We start from the raw sequence: 20931 nt of genomic DNA, 5'->3' as shown, positions 1-20931 counted from the left end.
AAAAAGTAGGCTGCAGCAATTCCCATTCATAAATTATAGGTGAATAAAGAAGGAGATATACTTCTCCATGGAAAACTTTAGATATTTTTGTACAGTGCCTCTGGAAAGAAGGGAAGCAAAAGCAAAAATTTCCAGTGGTAAAGATCTGAACTATGGGCCAGCCCAATAATGCACATACAGCAAAAAAGAGATTTCTGAGCAACTAACATAAGCAACTGAGGAACTATTCCAGATTCATTAATGAAAAATTTCAGTTGTTCCAAGCAGGTCTGAGACACCTCCACATAGACTCTACTTGAGCATTTTCAAATTGCTTTCCCCTTCATCTTCCCAACTTCCACAGTGATCTTCCTTATTAGCCAGTTTAGTGGTTGGTGAACTACAGTTTTATGCATCAAACACATCTTACACACAAATGACTCACTACTGATTGAAGAACTATAAATTTTGATCCTATTACTGTCACGGGTTTTAATGCACACCAATAAAACTGATTCATGTTTTTACTTCTTTTCCTTCAACTACAACCAATGCACAACAATGAGGATTCTTCTTCCCACCCCATTGCTATCTGTCTAGGATTGTGGTCAGGTATACATGAAATCAGTTCCTTATTTTGAAGTATTAACCTGCTACCCCTGCAGGAAATGCCATCACATTTAGTCACATACTTTAGATTCTGTAACCTTTTGGAACTCTTTTTTTGTACTGAGTGTGACGTTTGCCAACCAGCATCCCGCTGTGACTGACGGATATGCATTTATATTCTATTTTTGTTTCAGAAGTTTATAACAACAATGACTGCAAACACATTACATAGATCTCAAATTAAGACTGCCTCAGAGTGCATGCTTAGTCAAAGGGGGATTTATAAATTGTATGGGTTATGAAAATATGCAACAGACATGCACAAGCACAAACATGTACAGAGATAATGCTTAATGATCTAATAGACGTAGTTATGATATTGAAAGTGTACGTTTATATTTAATATTGGGAAAGAAAAGAAACTCCTTCAGGAGAATCACAGCATATGCTAGAATCTTTATGCTATGGCACTGCTGCAAGGTATGCCCTTAATTTGGCTTGAATCACAGTTTTTCTCATGACAGAGTTATAATGAAATACTGCTTTTACAAATACTTCATTAATTCAATGTGACTATTTTGGGTTTCCTAAGAGAAAACTGTTTTCTTTCTGCATGGGTAGACAAATGTGTTTTTGAGAGAAGAAGAGGCTTTTTTCTTTGCCACTTAGATATTTGCGATTCATTTCTTAAGGTCACCAGCATACACAGCAAGTTCCCAAACATTTCAGCGCTAAGGATTTGCTCTGTGAGAACAGTCATGAAGAATTTATAAGTGTGCTAAAACAGATTTTATGCTACGTGTACTGAATCTTCTCCTCAAATGCTATTAAGACACATTCGCCTCCCTCATGCATCTGAGAGGCACTCCCCGCTGGAGGAGGACTGACTGCAGGAGAGACATTACCTTCTTGAACATTCTGGTGGAGTCTTCGCTTATCTGCATGAAGCGCATGATCACATTGTTCAGGTAGATATCGCTCAACGTTGCGTGGTCTTTGCTTTCCCTTCTCACTTGGTTCAGGAGTAAGTACCAGCAATTGACTGGTGATAAGAGGTTCTGGTCTTTCCTGAGGAGGAGAGAGACATACATATCACATATAGAAATGGAAAAGTTACATAATTAACACAAACATCTCCCTGACATTTACACTTAGAGCTTTTTATGTAAAAATGACTGCTTCTGAGCACTCAGTCTATCCATTCTTGGAATAACTCAGGTTAGGCAAGCTTCAGATGATTCGTTTAAGAAACATTTTACAAATCCCATGAGGCATAGATACAAAAATACAGAAAAAGCATAAGAATTTAGGACACTAACTGCAAGCCAGCCGAGAGCTTAAAAATCTTGCCACAAAGCTTGCAGCTGCTTGCAGATTCAAAAGGCCATGGATACAATATTAATATAGTAATGATGTTTAATTTTTTGACATTAGAAATAAATAAGAACAGCAAGCGCATTTGAAATACTTCATAAGCAAACTTGTAGGTGTGGCTGTTTCACAGTAATGGATTTGTGTAACTGCTATAAAATTACAGGAAACACAAGCGTACTTATGTCACAAGCATACATATTCTGTGATCAGCATTCATAAATTCACAGCATTCATAAATACTCTGCTCCTGCCAGTCACAGGTAGTTCAGTTACAAGACAAAGAGCAGGAAGGACATTTTCTATGATGGTACGGTTCTGAATTTCCTTTACAGAATTTTGTGCTGTAGGCACAAGTGTTTAATGTTGCGAAAAGTGAAATCACAAACAACTTCTCATTTCTTTTACAAAAGCCAAACAAAAATACATGTAGCTGAACAGCTGTTTCACAGGCAACAAAAACCTATTATAAAATATGCCCTTTGATTTTACTGAAAGTTTAATTTCAAGTTTGTCTTGAAACTTCACAGTCTAGAAACTTGCTACTGTTTCTTTTTTCCTGTGCAGGATTCTCATACAGTCAGAAAGATCAAGCATGTGGAGATAAAACAGCCAGAGGTGGCAGTGAATTGAGGGAGAAACTCCTTCAGCTCTTGGTAAATTGTTCTAATAATTAACTATTCTCACTGTTAACAATATGCTCTTTAATTCATCACCTGATTGTCTGGCTTTAGCTTTTACCCCCAGAATCAAAGCAGCAATGAATGATTAACAGACAAAAGCCTTTTCTTGATCATTCTGTGGTGCAATGCTTTGCTATGAATCAGTAGTGCATAAAGGAAACTTCCCCATTTGGTCTGAGAGGGACATCTTGACAGAGTTACTCATACTGACGAGCTTCAGGGTCTTCTCGCACAGCTCAGATAGTGGAAGAATCCCTGCAGAGCCATGCCAGTATGAGTTGGTCCTCACTGCATGTCTCAAAGCCAATCCTACAGAGGCATTTACCAGGCCATCTTGCCTGTTCTGGGCGGAATGATAGGAACAGCAAGAGGACCACCTGTTTAAGTGACTTTTGCTATGATCTCCTCTCAAAACAATTGGACAGTTGCACAACAAAATCGAAGACAGGACTTCATTCATGACCTCTTGCACAATCAGTCTTCACCAGTCTGTATTTAACATGTGTTTAAGAATGAGAAAAGATGGTTGTTGGAAAAGGCAGAAGAATTCTGACACAAGCTGAATGAAAGCTTGGGCTCCCAAACTTTCATACTGAAGTTCATATGCAATAACAAATCAAAATAGCTTTCTTTCTCAATGCCTTTTTTTGCCAATATTTCTGTCCTTTTTGTTTTTGTAATGGTGATTGTAATGGTGTCTATTTAGACACTTCCAAACCTGTCAGCCCCACTGCAATGGATCAGCCCACACCTTTCAAGCAATTCTGGGGCTCTGCTTCACTTCTAGATACTGTGTGAATTTTGGATGTTTAAAGTCAATAGCGGTAGGTGAGGGATCATATTTCTGCAACTTACCTCTTAAGAAACTGAAATAATTTCTAAGAAGTTTACATAAATAACTGCAGTGGTCCAAATCTACAAAACAGTACCTAGGCACCCAGCTACCTTCATCTGCAATGAGAACAGCCATGTTGCTAAGCAGGAGTGAGAATTTTAAATATGCCTTTGACCTGGGTCCAACCTAACAATACTCAAAAACAGCAAAAGCAACAAGTGGGGTAGCACTCCAGTTACACAGGAATGGCAGACATGAGGATGAGAGGCAGGGAAGTATCTCTTACTTGTACTGCTGATGGTCTTTTGTACTTCTTGTTTTTGCCATGAACCTTTCTGCCAATTTTTCCAGGTTTCGGGAATACTCCATCTCTATTTCCGACTTCTTGCGGAAGAAATCCTGCAGATCCTGAAGGAGCTGCACTCTCATTTCAGTCTGCTGCTCCAGGCATTTCTGCTGCTCTACGAGTTGAGCTCGGATCTCTAAAAAAAGAAGAACATGCCATACGAGTCAGTGAAAACAAACAAGAATTGAGCATTATCAATTAAAATCAAATGTTCCAGTGGGATGCAGCGGTGGTAGCCCTCACTTGTGCCATGGCACACATCTGCATCGGCGTGCAGTGTCCTCCCGCCCGCTGCCTTTCTCTCACAAATGGCTATGGCAAGGCAAGGGCTCAGGACTCTGCTGGGCTCATGTAAGCAGATCTGCCTCTCCTGTCCTCTCCCATCCTCTTCCCTGCCTCTGGCACTAGCAAGGCATCTGGCTCGGAGCAGTCTGCGTGTGGGGGGTGGTGTTCAACTGTTTGAGCAGCAGCTCCTTCTGCTACCCTGAAAAACGCCAGGCTAAGCGTGCACCCTTTGGGCTGGGATCAGCTCACTGCCAGGTGGACCATGCCAGCTCGTATCATCATGTACACCACAGAAACTACCTTGCAATAAATTCTGGAGGCGTTATCCAACATAACTGTGTACAGATGAGCTTTCACATCTGCCCCATCTACACCAGAGGGAGAACTGGTATATTATACATGAATTCACCAATACTCGACAGTGAACTCAGAGGAAGCAGTGTACGTGTATTTAGAAGCTGCTGTCTGAAAATGCATCCAAGGTTCCAGAGATTGTGGTATATTTATTAATGTAAAACCAAATTAGTCAATTTAGAAGAGGATGTATGTTCACAATGATAGTCTGGAGTAACGGGGAAAAGCCTCCAGATTTCTTACCACTGCTGTTTGCCATATGCACAATTACTGTGTGGCAGGGCTTCTTTTCAAGGTCTGTTTTTTAGCACTTTTATTTCTTTAGTGCTAAACAGATAATCACATTCTGCAAACGCTTAGTCTAAAAACATCCCTCTGGTTCTTTTGAGAGACGGGTTCATTAGAGCTTTTTCAGCTGCCCATGCACATTGTAATCCAATATTGTGGAGTAAACATAGGAGTAAACATTTTGCAACCATAATATATATAATTACATATATAATATATATATTTAAAATGGTTTAACACTGCAACGGGGACTTATTGATAACAAAATAATATGCCAGAAGTGAAGTAATGTAAAAGCAAAATGGTTGTGGATGTTTACTTGATCACAGAATCAGAGCGATTAGAAAAGACCCTTAGCAGCATCAGGTCCTACCATCACCTGACACTACCAAATCCCATCAGTAAAACATGTCCCTGAATGCCACATCCACACATCTCCTAAATACTCCCACGAATGGAGACGCTGCCACTTCCCCGGGCAGCTCATTCCCATGCCGAACCACCCCGTCTGTGAAGGCTTCCAGACATCTAACCTAAACCTGTCCTGGCACAACCTGAGGCTGCTTCCTCATGTCCTAAGGCCATTTCCTCCTGTCCTAATGATGTAACCGTGCCGCGGGTAAAGAGACATTGGAAATCTTAAGATGCCTCACTGGGCCGAAGTGGAAAATCTCTCTAAAAACCACTGCTAACATCACAGGGAACTGCAAACCAGCAAGTGGTAACATTGCAAAACCTTATCCGAGGCAGCTAGGAACTGATGCATCCTCACTTATCTTAGAGCAGGTATGAAGGCAGAGATCCACCCTGCTGGGACTCAGCCGTGTCTGTTGAAATAAAGTAGGATGAGCACAGAAAGCTGTTAAGTCAATATATTTACTGGAGGAGGGAGATACTGCAGTGTTTTCCTCCAAATCTCCTTTGAGCTACCATCTGCTGTGTTAATCATTAATGAGACCATCCATTTTTATACTCCGGGAGGTGAACCAAGGAATTCACGGCTTGGTTTTCATTTCATTTCAAATCAGCTCGCTGGAATAGCACCGTGCCTCCAGCAAGGCTGAGCCACTGTAACACAACACTGTATCAATGACATTTGTCTATGTAGAGGAGAAATTTACATTGGAGCTGGAAGGTTATTAACAGGGGAAAAAAAAAAAGGAAAAAAAAGACTTTTTTTGGGCATCCACTACTTTTAGTATTATAATCACAGAAAAATCTTGCTTATAGGAAATCAGTTGTACAGATTCACTGATGAGAAGCAGGACTTTTGACTAAAACCATACCCACAGATGTTGTCCCTGTACTCTGGTCGTCCCCCATTCCCACTACAGATTTCCCACCGGTGACCTCAAAGGCAGAGCTCTGCACAGAGCAGCTACGCTCTCATTTTGTTGTAGGTCAGTGGATGTTGCTGCTGCAATTCTTCCTTTTAGGCAGGCTTTTACCATAGCAACAGCAAAGGGAAAGATTTTAGAAAAAGGAAGATATGAACAGAGATGCAAAAAACAATGACCAAGGGATGACAGACACAGTGAGGACCTACATCAGCTGTCTGACACTGCGTTTCCAGTAGATAGTGGTGGCTTCCTTCAAGCTTACATGTTCAAAACTAAAACTGGAGCATGACTTTCGGGAGCTGACAGGGGCTGGTGGTCTCCAAGCTGTGGGTAAGGTGGGTTGTTAGTGAGACTGCAGCTTCATGAAGGAAGTCTCCAGCTGGAGGAGAGAAAGGGGAGATGCACGTCCTGCTCGTGCCAGCAGACCAGTCTGTTTGGAAGAGGCTCTGGCACAGCAGTTCTCCTAGCCCTTCGCGTCCCAATCCTGCTTTTCAATTCTACTTTTACTAATAATGTGTGCGGCGGTGCCACATTGGCAGGCTGGGGAGATGGCAATGAACGAGACAACAGATTAGCAAATGTTGTGATTTTTACTTGCTGGTAAGAGACAACTGTGGATTAAAAAAAAAAAAAAAAGAAGAAAAGAAAGAAAAAAACAACAAACATTGGCATTACAGCCAGCCAGCATGAGTGGCTGCGCATCATGAGATCCCAAGCAACTGGCCAAGCACTGCTGAGGAGCACAGGGCTGTCCACTGCCTCCTGTTAGGGAAAAATTCACCAAGGCAATGCTCCTATCGTCTTTAACCAACCCACACGTGTGTCCCTAGAGCTGGGAAGGTCTGCAGGGAATATCACGGCACCGTGTTCAAAGAAATAAACACCCAACTCACTGAGAGGGTGCCAAGTTGAAAGGAGCAGATCCCAGCCTCTCCAGAGACACAGGCAGGTGCCTGCCCTTCCCCTGTTTTGCTGGCACACTCAAATTCAACACCGAACCGGCACCAGCTGGAAGGGACGATGACATTGTCCTGCTCGGCTCTGCAGGGTGGCTGACGTGATGTGATTGACAGGGTGCTTTGTGCCAGGAGCGGACATGTTTAAATGGTGGACAGCTTAACACCTTCTCCTCTCCACACTGTGACTTTGAGCCACAATCACCGCTGTTCTGCCCAAGCTCTGGTTCAAAGGGAATCCCATCCCTTTACACTGAGGCTAAAACAGACTGAGTTCACATCAAGGAAAAGCCCCCAACCTTTCTCCAGGATTTGCACACACAACCAAATCGAGGAAGCAGTCAATGCAACCATAATTAAGCCAATAACCTCTGAGGAAAGTTTTATTCTAAAGATTTCCATCTTGAAACTCATTTCAGAATTATTCCCTGATCTACACCGTTCCCCAGAATTAAAGCATTAAGAAGAAATACAGCTTTGTTTGTGGCAGCCTTCAAGATATAACTTTAACCTTTCAACACATTTTTATTTTCTTCTGAGCTGAGGTTGAGGCGGTGCACTACAGAAAGCAAAAGGAGACAAGATTATAGCTGCTTCTGAGAGAGGTAACGAGCAGATGAAACTGAACTACAAACAGCACCCTAATCTTAAGCAGAAATACACTCATCTATGTTACCTCTTTGTACATGGCACAGTATTACAAGCAATGCCTTACACAGCACTGCAGCAATACACCAAATTACCCTGCCAGGCAATACTGCAGAGCCCATGAGGTCAGGCAGGCTCCAGACATGCTGTGCTGGACTGTGCCCAGTCTCATCAGCCCTTGGACACCTTCCAGACCACTATGAACCCTCATCAGCAAACTTTCAACCAAAACAGTGCTAATGAATGATGTGTAGCTCTGTTACGCAGCTGCTGGGGTTTGCTTTCCACCAGAACCACCCTGAGAGCTGTTCCAGGCTGCCATCTCAGTGGAGGCAACTTTTGTGCCTGCAGAAAAAGCCCCGGCACAGATTTTGCTGTTTGCTCCAAAGCCTGGGAAGTGCTGCAGAACCAGACCCTGCTCACCCCGGGGCTGCAGCCGGCAGGCAGTGGCACTGCATGTCCCCCACCTGCTGCCTCAGCCGGCCCGGCGAGGAGCTGTACGTACCTCCTGGCTACAACACGCAGACACAGCCACCAGCAGTGTTACTGGAGAATGCTGCAGACAGCCCCAGGGCCTCATCCTGCTGACAATTAGAAAAGCAAGCAGCTTGTCAAAACTATTTAAGAGTACAAATCTCACAAGGTTATATTTATGTTTGCAGGTCTTCATCTGCTTGATTACTTCAGCCAAAGTCGTATCACCTACCCATCTTTCTTTAAATATCCTACTCACACACAAAAAATATAGCTTTAATACACACAGAAATGTCTTATCTAAAGCACAAAGGACGGTATATGGTGTTTTACGCTTCGTATTTACAAACCATCACACCTTAGTCACTTTTTTATACCAGTGAGCTATTGCTACACATATTCCTCATTCTTACATTTATGATATCCAGACCATGTTTCAGAGGAGAAGTTTCAGAGCTTAAATTCAGTCTAGATATCATCTGGTGACTGGCGTGTGTTTGTAATTAAGTAGATATTGGAGCCTTATCATCTTGCGGTTCCTCCTTAAAGACACAATCTTATGTGATTCCCACAGTGCCTCCGCTTTTTCATTTCATGTGAGAATGGCACATGTCTGAGTTTGATGTAGCCGGGATGCTACATCAAGGGACCGATCTTTCCAGTTCATTCTCATCTTCTGCTTTCGTGAGGACCTGCCTTTGGCTTCTCTATCAAGATGAGCAGAGCTTTGGTCTAGCTGAACGCAGCTGGCCAACAGCTGCATCAGTGTAGACATTCCTTATTCCTGTGAAAGCACAATCAGACAACTTGGTTTACAGAGCCAGTTTTTCCCATGTTTAGATATTCTCAGGAAAGCACTTAGCTGCAGCTGGCCAGGTACACTGTCAGCAGAGAAACAGCAGCAGCAGCCACCAAAAGGCCCTGGAAGCTCCCCAGTGCACAGTTAGGTTCGAGTCACCCCTAGGATCAGCACTCCCAAGCCTGCCTGGGATGTCATCCTGCCTCACAACAGACAAGAAGATAAAGATTATGAGAGGTATCAGCCCTGGGGTGGATCCTTAGGCGCAGGAGCTGGTTCTCCTCCAGGAGACAGGGATCCTAAAGGTACTCATGCTGGACAAGTTTTTATTTCTCAGAGCTGTGACTAGAAAGCTGTCATAGTGGTTCTGTGACAAATCATGAGGAAAGCTGTGTGGTCAGCAGGAAGCCTGGCTCCTGCCCTGCTCCAGGTCCTTACTGCCGTCTTCCAGGGCCACAAGCACTTCCAAAGCCAGAAAATCCCAAGTGCCTGAGAGCCAGAGAGGTGCTGGGGCGAGAATCTCACAGGCTGCTGCAGAAATCCATTTAAATAGATCATGAGCCTGTTCCACAACATTAACTTTCTATGACAGACAAGTGAAAATCACTTCCTTATCTTCAACATGTACGCAATAAATGTGGCTGCAGAGCTGGTGATGCCCTGGAGCTTCTGAAGGCAGGATTTTTGGGGACTTTCTTCTACTCCCTAGCTGACTTCACTTAGGACACTCAGTATATGACTTATGCATGCTTCCACTTAAAATGAAATCTCTCCAACACACACCCCAGCTGTCAATTTATTGTTTGGCTACATGCCATTTCCCAGAGAATCCATTTCAGGCTTTTTGTGTGCTTGGGGGTTTTTAGGGATGTGTCTGAGGTTGCCTTCTACTGAACCAGCTCCAGGCTGTAGGAGCCTGTGGACGTGGAACGGAGTGAGGCCACGCCTGGCATCTGAAGGGCTGCACAAAGGGTCAGGACTGAAGTCCCTGTTGACATCTGTGATCCCGTCCCCTGTAAAACTAATTCATCCAAGCACTTCAGTATGCTTTCAGATAAGAACAGTCCTTGTGTGGCCATTAGCAGGATCACTGCTGTAGAAACCATTTTCACAACGCACACAATTGCTTACAGATCCTTTTGGATATCATGCTGAAACAAAGAGCAGAGGAAGAAAGGATTTTCTCCTTGCTGCAACTGCAAACTTTAGGCAACGTATTCAAGCAAATACTGCCCTGGTCCTGCTTACTGTGGCCGCAGATGGAGCAGCAACATGCCCTCAACGAGATTCCCACAACAGGGGGATCCCAGTGGATGGGATCCAAAAGGGGTGGCTGCATTTGGGCACCTTCCCTGTTCCAGTTCCCCTTGGAATGAGAAGACACATCTGGAAGAGCCACGAAAGCCCCCAGACGTAGCTGAAGAAACTTCTCTTCTTGTTGTTCTTGGAATGACGCCCTCCTGCTATTCACAGCCACAGCTGCTGGTCACTTGGCTGCCTACAGCCGGAGCCTGAATGGAGGGCAGCTCGCCAGCTCACGGCTTGGCTGGGTGCTTCTGCCCCGGACCTGCTGCCAAATGGCCGTGGGTTGAGGCAGGCAGGCTGCCTGCACCACCTCTCGAGTGCCACTGCTCCGGCAGCAGCTGCTCCTTTGCGCCCGTAGCAAAGCTCTGGCACCGCAGCCTACCCAAAGCTGCGCGCTGCCTACGTCGGCCTTCTCATCGCTGTCTGGCCATAGCTGGGACTCCAAGAACAAAAGCTTTCATCCCTCTTTTGCTTGATGGTGAAAGCCCAGCTCATCCCAAAACACTGCCATTTAGAAAAGAGAGCAAAGCACAAGACACCTCACTGGCCTCTGAGGCCTGGTACTGGGCCTTCCAGCAGCACCATGCAGCCCGGGCCTCCCCGCTGTCCAGCCTTCCACCACCAGCTGAATAAATCAGCCCCACAAACCATAAGCACGCAGGAGAGAGAAGGATCCATGTCAAACAAGCCCCAAAACAGAGTTCGGAAGACCAGAACAAATCAGAAGCTACCCCAACAACGGCATTCACAGCAAAGGCCTGCAACATTAGAAAGGAAAGGAAAAAAAAGTGAGAGACAGACAAGGAGTCTGCGGGCATCTTTGTCTGCCAAGCAGACAGGCTATCAGGCAGTAGGTGTCTAAAAACCCATTTAGGCCATCTAAACTGTCAAGATCTGTGTGACAACTCATTTTGACGATTTCAAAGGGTTTCAACCATCCAGGTTCTTCTCCTTTTTCTTTCTTTCTTTTTTTTTTTTTTTTTTTTTTTTTTTTTTTAAGGCTTGTTAAAGTTACCACGAACCTTTCCCTGCAGACTTAAATTTTGGGCACATGAGAATATTAAAGGCAAGCTCAATCTGCCCAAATCTTTCTCCTTTTCTTACAGTGAGGTTTCTGCCAGCAGAATAAAAAAATGATTCATGACTTTCGATAATTCTTTGCAGCAATGTCTGGAATGCTGGATTGACAAGGGCACTCTACAAGGAAAAAAAAACACAAAACACACTATACCCCTTCCTGGCCACAGATTTCTATAGGTCTATTATTTAATTTGGTTATTATAGGCTGCTGTGATTGCTCTAATCAGTAGATGAAATGTATCCTTCCTTCTGCTTATTTTCTCTGTACAGAAAGTTCTCTCTTTACAGAACACAGCCTCTCTCTCAACTATTCAAACAGAATTCATTCATTATACTATATTCTTGTTACATACTTGCTCTTCTGTGTTTAGATTGCAAATTCTACATTTTAACTAGCATCCAGGGAATGTTATTTCAGCTATGCCACTTCATAAAGTGGACAAAAGAACCCCTTTATTCCTAGAGCTTTAAAAGCTGTTTTAGTGTCAACTGGTGGTCAACTCACATCTCCCTGAAAATTAATGTCAGCAAAAGAGCATGGCTTCTAAGCTAAATTCTGACCTCCCTGAAATCAATAGAGATTTCCTGCTAACTTTTTTCATGCCGAGATTACTATCTACCCCTTTGCTTGAATTTACAAGAAGCTCACACTCACCTAACAGCCATACTGCTGTCAAAGAAGGCAGTCTTTTTCCTCTTTTTCATCCTGGCTACAGAAACCTTCCTGATCATCGTGCCTCAGTACTGGCACTTCTGCAGACACAACAACTATCCCATGGGGAGAAAAGAACTGTCTTCTGCTAGCTATAAAATACTAATACTCCAGAGGTATTGTCAGACCAAGGAAGAGAAAGGAAGGCATAGCTGAGACCACTCATGTCAGTGCCACTACTGATCAGCCTCACTGTCTTTCAAACCCTTGCCAAAAGTTGGTAGCTGCAGGAAAGTTTAGTTCCCAGCAGTTTACATTGAGGAATGAAATATTGAGCTCCCCACCAGGCTTGTCAGGAGCAGGCAGGAACTCTGGAGAGGCTGATCTGAATCTTGCAGGAATGAACCAATTCCCACATTAAACTTGTCACAGACAATTGGAAACTCTGTCTGTAGTAATTAACAATTCCTAACAACCACTGCGACGTGGTCTTGGCACACTGACACCAGCGCCACGGGACTGGGACTGCGAGATAAACTCAGCCTTACAAGTGGGATGATCCTGCTACAGGGATCGGCAGAGAAGCACTTCTGAATGAGTATACCATTGTTGTACAGGCTTGGTGATTTTACCGCTCCTAAAGCACCATATGTGGTTTACAAATTAAATCAGACTTCGAGGTATCATTTTTCTGGATGACAGTCAATTCTCCTGCTCTTTACAGATTAATGATGGCAGGTTTTATCTTTCTGTACAAATACCATGTATCTGTATGCACTTATTCCAGTTCACCTGGAACTTTCAGAAGGGATCTCCTTATTGTTGTGGAGATTCTCTGCTTCTGGAACCATTATCTGACTACTTTAATGAAGAATGCAGAATAGTTGCTTTTTTACAATTACTGTAAGAATTTCTTGGTGATTGTATTTTCTTTCTTTTAAAGCCAGAAGAGACTTGAGCACACAGGTGGCCAAATGGCCATAGAGGCTCTTCACATTGTTCTGGGGGCTGCTGCTATCCACAGGCACTGCTGAGATAAGTGATGCACTGGTCTGGCAACAGCCATGAATGGAAAGAAAGGGAGAAGAAATGGGGCAGCAGCTGGTAGTCTTAAAACTGATAGTACGACTTAAAAATGAATGCTGGGTGTATGTGGGTTTACACACTTTGGGATCACCATTATTGACTTGGTAATAAAATGAAGGTAAGCACTTTTGTTAAACAATCTCCTTCTTGCCATGGAAGATTTCTGTATAATCTTTTCTTTCCCACACACAGTCACGTCTGGTCATGGTTATATTGGTTTTAGTAATTTCCCCTGTAGGAAGGAGCAAGGAGGAGGAAATTGTAAGGCAGACAGAAGACACTGTAGCCCCTTTCTCTCTCTCTCTCTTTCTTTCTTTCTTTCTTTCTTTCTTTCTTTCTTTCTTTCTTTCTTTCTTTCTTTCTTTCTTTCTTTCTTTCTTTTCTTCTCTTTCTCTCTCTCTCTCTCTCTTTTTCTCTCTCTCTTTCTCTCTCTCTCTTTCTTTCTTTCTCTCTTCTTTCTCTCTCCCTCTCTTTCTCTCTTTTTCTCTTTCTCTCTTTCTTTCTCTCTTTCTCTCTCTCTTTCTTTCTTTCTCTCTTTCTTAATTTGCAATTCAGAGACAGCGCTGAGCAGGCAGAAGCCAATGAAGCACTGGGGAACCCTTGCATCCTGCCTGACGCTGGTTTATTTTCTCAACGCGACAGATTTAGGTCTGTTTTTTCCACCCCTCTCCAGAGCTCAGAAATTATTTTAGTGCTTCTGTTAACTAATTCCTCCTCTAATTAAATTTAGATGGAAGAAAAATCCAATATTGATTTCAGACTTTTATAACTGCTATGACTTTTCACAATAATATTCAATTGCAGGTGAAAAAATAAGACTTGTAGTGAAAGCATGTTCTCAGTTACCCTGGAAATAATTCAAGGCAACTCTGCTCCTTCAGTGCCTTAATTTTAGAGGTCCCTCCTGCTCCCTGTTTACCCAACTTGCAAAATTTTGTTTTCTTGAGAGATGTAATGTGACAATTTAAAGAACATTTTCTGTCATTCTGCCTTTCAAGCAGAAAGAAGTAGTCATCTACCAGGTGCTGAGCAAGTACGTCAACATGCAATGTATATATGTCCTTGCTGTTGAGTCTATGCAATAAACATAGGATATTTGGTAGCTGCAGTAGCTGCTTTCCAAAGGTTCTTCTAACTTTTCTTCAGAGAGCAGAACAGAGTATGCAGGCAAGTATGCAGCAGAAAAAAAATACCTATAGTGGTTTGTCAAGATCAGAACAGTAATGAAAACCTGACTTTAATCAGCTGCCTTATTTCCAGGTGGGGTGAAGCCTGGTGAAAGCTCTGCCCTGGCTACTGCAAGGCTGAGGATGGAGCCAACCCCAGGCAGCGCAGCAGTGTCCACACCGCCACAGGCACTGCGCCATCCATCCGCTGACACTGCCTGCAGTGCCACCAGGCTTGGTGCTGACACACGGCCTTCACCTGGGGCGAAGCAGAAACCACCCCACTGCACAGATGTGACCACCGTGTTATTTTGTTGAACTGTACAACAATAAAAATCTTTCTTAGTATCTCAGGTGGACAGCTTGTAAGCAAAATTTCTGATGGCTTTTTCTATAAATTAAATGTTGAGAGATGTCTTTTCTTGACAAAGAACAAATTATCCTGAGCCTCTGGCAGGTGACATGGTTGTTAAAATGACAATCATGATGGCAGCAGTGCAGGGCAGGAATTCCTGAGCAGCAAGCGACCAGGAAGGCCATGAAATCCAAAGTCACTATCTGCTTATCCATCAGTGTGCTGTGCACGGCCTCTCCTGTACTTTGATTACTATCACTGTGATAAGGCTCGGGAATTAATAACTACAGAAAATGCCCTCTCTGCACCCTCTGAAAATGATTCTTCATGTATGGCACATCTTCCAGAGGTCAGTAAAACATTTTTAGTATGACACGTGCTGCACTGCATGCCATAAATCAGACCACGCATTTGACCCAGCCATGACTCTCAGTGACAGCTTTTTAAGTCCCAAGGTGAAGTCACCATCCAGTTAAGGACAAAAGGGAAACCGCAATTCGTGCTCTATGTGCCAAGATGTTACCCACATCCATTTTCAGCCCAACCTGCCTGGCACACAGCAAAATACTTTCACTGATGTTCCTTTATCTTCATCAGCATGGACCGGGGGCTGTCCTCACCGCCCTGCACCGGTGAGGTGTCCCCATGGCAGCCGGGGACCGGAGCTCCAGCCTCAGCCATGCAGTGCTGTGAGGAGGGTGGTGTCTCCCACCCAAGGAACCTTTGAACCAAACCATATCGCCAAGCTTCACGCTCTTTATAGGGATTTATCTGTACAAACGCAAGCCCTGCCAGGTGATAGGCCTGTCAGACCTGTGGCAGGCCTCGATCTACATCCTTTCATAGTGGAGACATGGCCTGAGTGTCTGTGAGAGACAAACCCCAGTCTGTGACTACTGGCCCTCTGAGTCCCACTGTGATATTACCTAAAAACATGTCCCAGTGTCTTGGCTCAATTTCACGTAGCAAATAATACTGAATTTGAATCAACAGATGATTAAAGAAACTGAACAACTTCACATTCTAGTAATTAAAAGAAAGTGTCGTGCCAAACTTTGAGCAGAAAAAGTTAGTATTTTTACAAATTAAACAAAGCAATAACCCCTATCATGACAGAAGAATATTCTGTCTGTGGGAATCCTACAAAACCGTAAAATGATAATTACAGTGCTGGTTGACTATAACTATCAAACAAACAGCATTAACAGTCAGGTATTTTCATATGTCACTGAACTAATAAGATGACAGGAATTCTACCAAGCTTCAAATGCATTTGTCTACGTACTGCTCAGATCCCATAAAAGATGTAATTTCTATGTGAGAAAAATAAACTGTCTACCTCAAAGGAAGGCTTTCTGACAAGTTTGAACGCAATTACTCAGAGCCCCGACTTCTACTAACAGCAGCTGGGTAAAAACAAATCCTTTAGTGTCACAGAGCAGATTCTTTGTTCCATCTTCCTGCTAAGGGGAAGTATAAATTGGATTGTGGACCACATTTAATTAAATTTAGCTTCAGTTGTTACAGTACGAGGAGAAGAAAGCCCCCCTGAGGTTCATGCTAATGGGAATAGAAAAAAGTATATCTGCTGCTGAGGCTGTTTGTAGGTAATGGTTGCTCACCCACTCAACACCAAGATGAGGAATAGCATCTGCTAATAAGTGATCTTTGGGCTAAAACCATTTGCATATTACCAGCTCCTCTGGAAATAATCTTCAAGCTGTTAGAAACTTAAAAAAAACACTTTTTAATATTTTTTTATGAGTTGAAATATCAGAACCAGCAAAATTTAAAGCTGATGACTTGCAGAACTCGTTATCTGCCTCGTCTTCCTGCAATAATTCACTAATCTGTATCTGTTGTGAAAATTGTCTCACTCCAAGAGACATATGGATGGTTATGGCTTCCAGCGGGGCTCTGATGACTCCTCTATGGAAACAACGGCACCAAGAGCAGCTGGAGGAAACAGATGTGCCGCCATGGGCACTTTCAGTGGAAGGCCAAGGGATGAATCCTTCACGTGCTACTTAGTTCAGGATCCTGTCATAAAAAACACCATTACAAAACAATTACTGCCTATGTTTTTAGCCTGGCTCTACTTGGAAGCAGACATTTTGGCAGTAAAATCCCCACTGGAGTGAATACAGGAGAAGGGTTGCAATAGGCAGGGCAGGAGGCCCTTCCAGGCCCTGCCTTTGGCTAAACTGAAATTGAACCCCAGCCACTGAATTTTCATATGGATAAAGTGCCAGTTCTGAGAAGCACATCAGCAGTCATAGCAGCTGGATGGCGAAGTGGTAACCTGAGGAAATAGTTGTTTGTTATTCTGGGGAAAAAAATGTAGTTTGGTAATTCAGAGAAAGCAGTTAGTGAAGAAATCAAAGATGTGACACCTACAATACAGAAACTGTCCTGTAGAAACCTGTCCTCCAGACATGAGCAAAAAAACTGGGGAACTTTTTTGACGAAGAAATGCAGTAACCATGGATACCAACTGGGTGAGATAGCAAAGGTACTCAAAAGGACAAACGAGATACACCAACAAGGAAACAGAGTCTCACAGGCTTCTGATGATTTGCCAAGGAGCCTTTATCCTCAGCTACGGAGGAGGGGAATACTTGAAATACTCATGGCACTGGTTTTTACAACAGTGACATGTTTCCAAATGTTTACCTTTGGTCTGCCTTTTTTTTTTTTTTTTTTTTTGAAACAAGTATGAGCTAGAATCAGTCACAAGTATTGGGAAAAGAGAAAGAATAAACTGAGGAGCAAGGAGCAAAAAGTCATGAGGTCTGGACAGTGCACGTCCCCCTCAGCGTGGACGAACCCAAGAGTGCAGTGGCGGCACTGCTAGCAAAAAAGTGACCTCACTCCCTGATACTGCCTCCCGTGACCAAAGGACTGGAGAGCATTTTGGGGATAAGGGCACGGGGAGTGGAGAGATGTCAGCATGCTCTTGGCAAGCACAGGCAAGCAAATCGCTACTTGTGCATCAAGTTACTGAAGCTCTAATCAAAGATACTTAAAAAGCAAAAGTGGATGGAGAGATGAGGAGAAAACAGTACTGTCTGAAAAAAAGAAAGGGAAGGGAAAGGGAAGGGAAAGGGAAGGGAAAGGAAAGGAAAGGAAAGGAAAGGAAAGGAAAGGAAAGGAAAGGAAAGGAAAGGAAAGGAAAGGAAAGGAAAGGAAAGGAAAGGAAAGGAAAGGAAAGGAAAGGAAAGGAAAGGAAAGGAAAGGAAAGGAAAGGAAAGGAAAGGAAAGGAAAGGAAAGGAAGAGAAGAGAAGAGAAGAGAAGAGAAGAGAAGAGAAGAGAAGAGAAGAGAAGAGAAGAGAAGAGAAGAGAAGAGAAGAGAAAAGAAAAGAAAAGAAAAGAAAAGAAAAGAAAAGAAAAGAAAAGAAAAGAAAAGAAAAGAAAAGAAAAGAAAAGAAAAGAAAAGAAAAGAAAAAGCTATATGGTGCCTACCTTAAGGATTACTGGAGCTTATCAACAGATAGTGGCGAACTGAAACCCAGGTGACCTTCAGTTTCAAGTCAGTCCTTAGCCTCAAATTATTCCATTCCCATTCTATTTACAATCTATCAACAAACCCTTAAAGGGCATGAAATATATATATCCATATAAATAAATAATAAATAAAAAAATGCTTAAAAGGATTTAACCTCCCCAGTTACAGCAAAACCTGCATTTTGACCAGTTTTCTTTCTGTACCTAATCTGTTAAAGTAGAGAGAGCGTTTACTGAAGCCCTGTCCTTTCTACCTGGATACATGTTTCTACCTTAGCACTAATCTACTGTTTTACCGCTTTGGGATCCTCACCAAATTTCAGGCTGGCATAATCCAGCCACCTAAAAACCCCAAACAAGTGAAGACTGCATCTGAATGAAGAACAAGTCAACCCCACTGACTCCATGCATGCAACACAGACATTTGACCGGTCTAAAACTGTACATTAGTCATGTCCAAACTGGGCATATCTGAAAGACCTCCTCTGCAGGCTCTCTATCCAAAAACCCATACAACAGCCCTTTCACTGCTGGCTGCACCCTTTTCAGGACAGTCATTGATAACTCAGTTCCTACTGCCAGTTCACTATGCGCCCCTGCAGGGCTGAGCAAAGCGCCAAGCCTGGATGTGACTGCGGATGGTACCACAACACCCACCAAATACTAGTGGTGGTTGTTGGTAGACACACTACTTGTAGGTAGGAGCATGGGCACAAGCACTGTTCAGAAAGGTACAAGACTATTTATTACTGTAAATTTTGTTCCACCTTCATGCAGGCCTGAAAACTGTATAGCCCTAGTCTTTCACACTGTAATTTCTAAGTACAATGGTATTACAAAGAACAAGGTCCAAATGTCTGAAGTCCAAATGATGTAGCGAATTTCAAACCATAAAATTGTGGAGAAAGTAGTCTCATCAAAAAGGTTTTACATTTTTTCTTGCTTTTCACACAGACTTTCAGGTTATGAGTAATGAGACTAAGACAGCCTGTAGATGCTGAGAAGGGCTTTGAAAATAATTTGCTTTTATCTACTTTGAAGGAACAAACTACTGATAACAGGAAAAAAAATATATTTTTTCTATAATGGAAAGCAAAGACAGTAAGTGCTCAGATGATATTTGAGAGTCCTGCAAGTTAAGCCCTTCTGACATGCTGTTCCAGGTAACAATCCTTTCCTTATCTGTAAAACACAGTTTCATCCCAGATTAGCACTAGTTTTGACCTGTTAGAAAACAAATGAGCTTGGCATGTGAAGAAAGGCTGCTCAGAAAACTCGACAGAACCATAATAACCAGACACTGCTGCAGAGGGGCCCAGCTTCCCTCACCACAAAGGTCCTCTCCCCACCTCCAAATGGCAGCAAATTTGCTCAGAGAACAAATCACCCCCTAGACTGTGTCAGTCACACTGAAACTATTTGCAAATATAACTGAAATTTATGGAGAAGATGCAACTAGATTATTTTTTAAGGCCAGATTTACAAAATTGCTTAAGAGACAGGAGCTGGCAAAAGCCCCGTGTGGTGTGAGATGACTGCGTGTGGCACCAGCCATGCTCAGCTTTCTCCTCTGCTAAAGCCATGCTTTCCATAGTGAGACCTCTAACCATGCAGGTGTACAGCACTCCTTGAGAAACATGGGATTTCTCAGCCTCTCCTGTTGAAGCCTTTCTTCTTTCTTTTTGTATAAATCATTAAGCGCTCATTACTGCGGGAAGGAAAACCTGTGAGCTGCCTCTTCCCAAAGAAGTGTTCCAGCCACCGAGCTGGAAAGCTGAACATTGTCACTGGTCCAATTGGTTTTAGAAACAGTGAGTGCTTTAACACTGCTCATGTCTGTATTCAAGGCACGCTGCCCTACAGAGAGCTCGGTGCCCAGATACGCCTGCTTTGGGAACCCCTTTGGAACTCCATTCTTAAAAATTCCCTTTACGCCTTACTCCCTTTCCAACCTCTTCACGTACTGAAGATAAGCAAATTTCAGATCAGAAAAGCCAGTAGCTCAAGTAGTACAAGCTGGCCGTAAGCCAGCTTGCTAGGAAAAAGTTTTCCGGCAGACCTACAAGCACTTCTCACTCGAGCCAAACAAGCTGCATGAGCTCCTCAGAGTGGGTGTTAAAGCCACCCAGAATTAGCACAGTCTCTGACTGGAGCATAGCGAGGGAACGACTGGAGGCAAATCTCTTGTCCTTTGAGAGCTCAGCACATCTGCAACAGTTTAATTCTTTTGCATCGCTGTTTCTTGCATCGTGGTGAAGGCTAGACATCTAAAATGGGTTTTGACAGAAACGCAACAGATTTCATTTTTAGGGTTGGGCATTTACAATTTTGAAAAGTGAATCCTTCCTCTTAAAAACAAATCTCCTAATCGCCCCCCTGCTCACCCTGTCCCACCGCTGGGACCTTGTTGGGACCACGAATCACACAGCTGCCCCCAGCCCAGCTCTGCAGTGCCTGGAGGCTGGAGGCTGGCTTCCCCCAGGCACTACCAGCCCTGGGGACAAGTCCACGCTCCTGACCTCCACCAGGATCATCCCAGCAGCTCTGCAGCATGGCCAGGTTTGCAAAAGAAAAGGAAAGATGCATTCAAAGCCTATCACTACCAATGGACAGGGTAGGTAGAGCTCGTCTAAAAAAAAATCCAAAACACAAAACACCCCAAACTCAACAAATCACACAAGCCCTTAAGCATTTCCATTCAACAAAAGACAACAAATATGTGCCATTTCTAAGGCACCTCATTACTTTAATTAAAACTTCCCTCCTCTGCAAAGCTTCAGTCTTTTGATTTATTAAAAGCTTCTAATTAAGGCGT

At 43.3% G+C, this 20931-nt stretch overlaps 1 protein-coding gene across 2 annotated transcripts in view; it reads right to left on the bottom strand.

Annotated features, from left to right (window-relative positions):
* SRGAP1 (SLIT-ROBO Rho GTPase activating protein 1) overlaps window positions 1-20931 on the bottom strand; it is a 147413-nt gene that overhangs the window by 70389 nt on the left and 56093 nt on the right. For both annotated transcript variants that reach the window (XM_032208281.1, XM_032208280.1), the window contains exons 2-3: window positions 3764-3959; window positions 1494-1656 (exon numbers count right to left, since the gene is read on the bottom strand). In XM_032208281.1, coding sequence (XP_032064172.1) covers window positions 1494-1656; window positions 3764-3959 — 359 coding nt within the window. The remainder of the gene's footprint in view (window positions 1-1493; window positions 1657-3763; window positions 3960-20931) is intronic.

This window comes from Aythya fuligula, chromosome 1 (assembly GCF_009819795.1).
Source record: "Aythya fuligula isolate bAytFul2 chromosome 1, bAytFul2.pri, whole genome shotgun sequence".
In the NCBI taxonomy this organism is placed as follows: domain Eukaryota; kingdom Metazoa; phylum Chordata; class Aves; order Anseriformes; family Anatidae; genus Aythya; species Aythya fuligula.
Note: the sequence above shows the minus strand (reverse complement) of the source record. Positions and strands in the feature narration are given on the sequence as shown.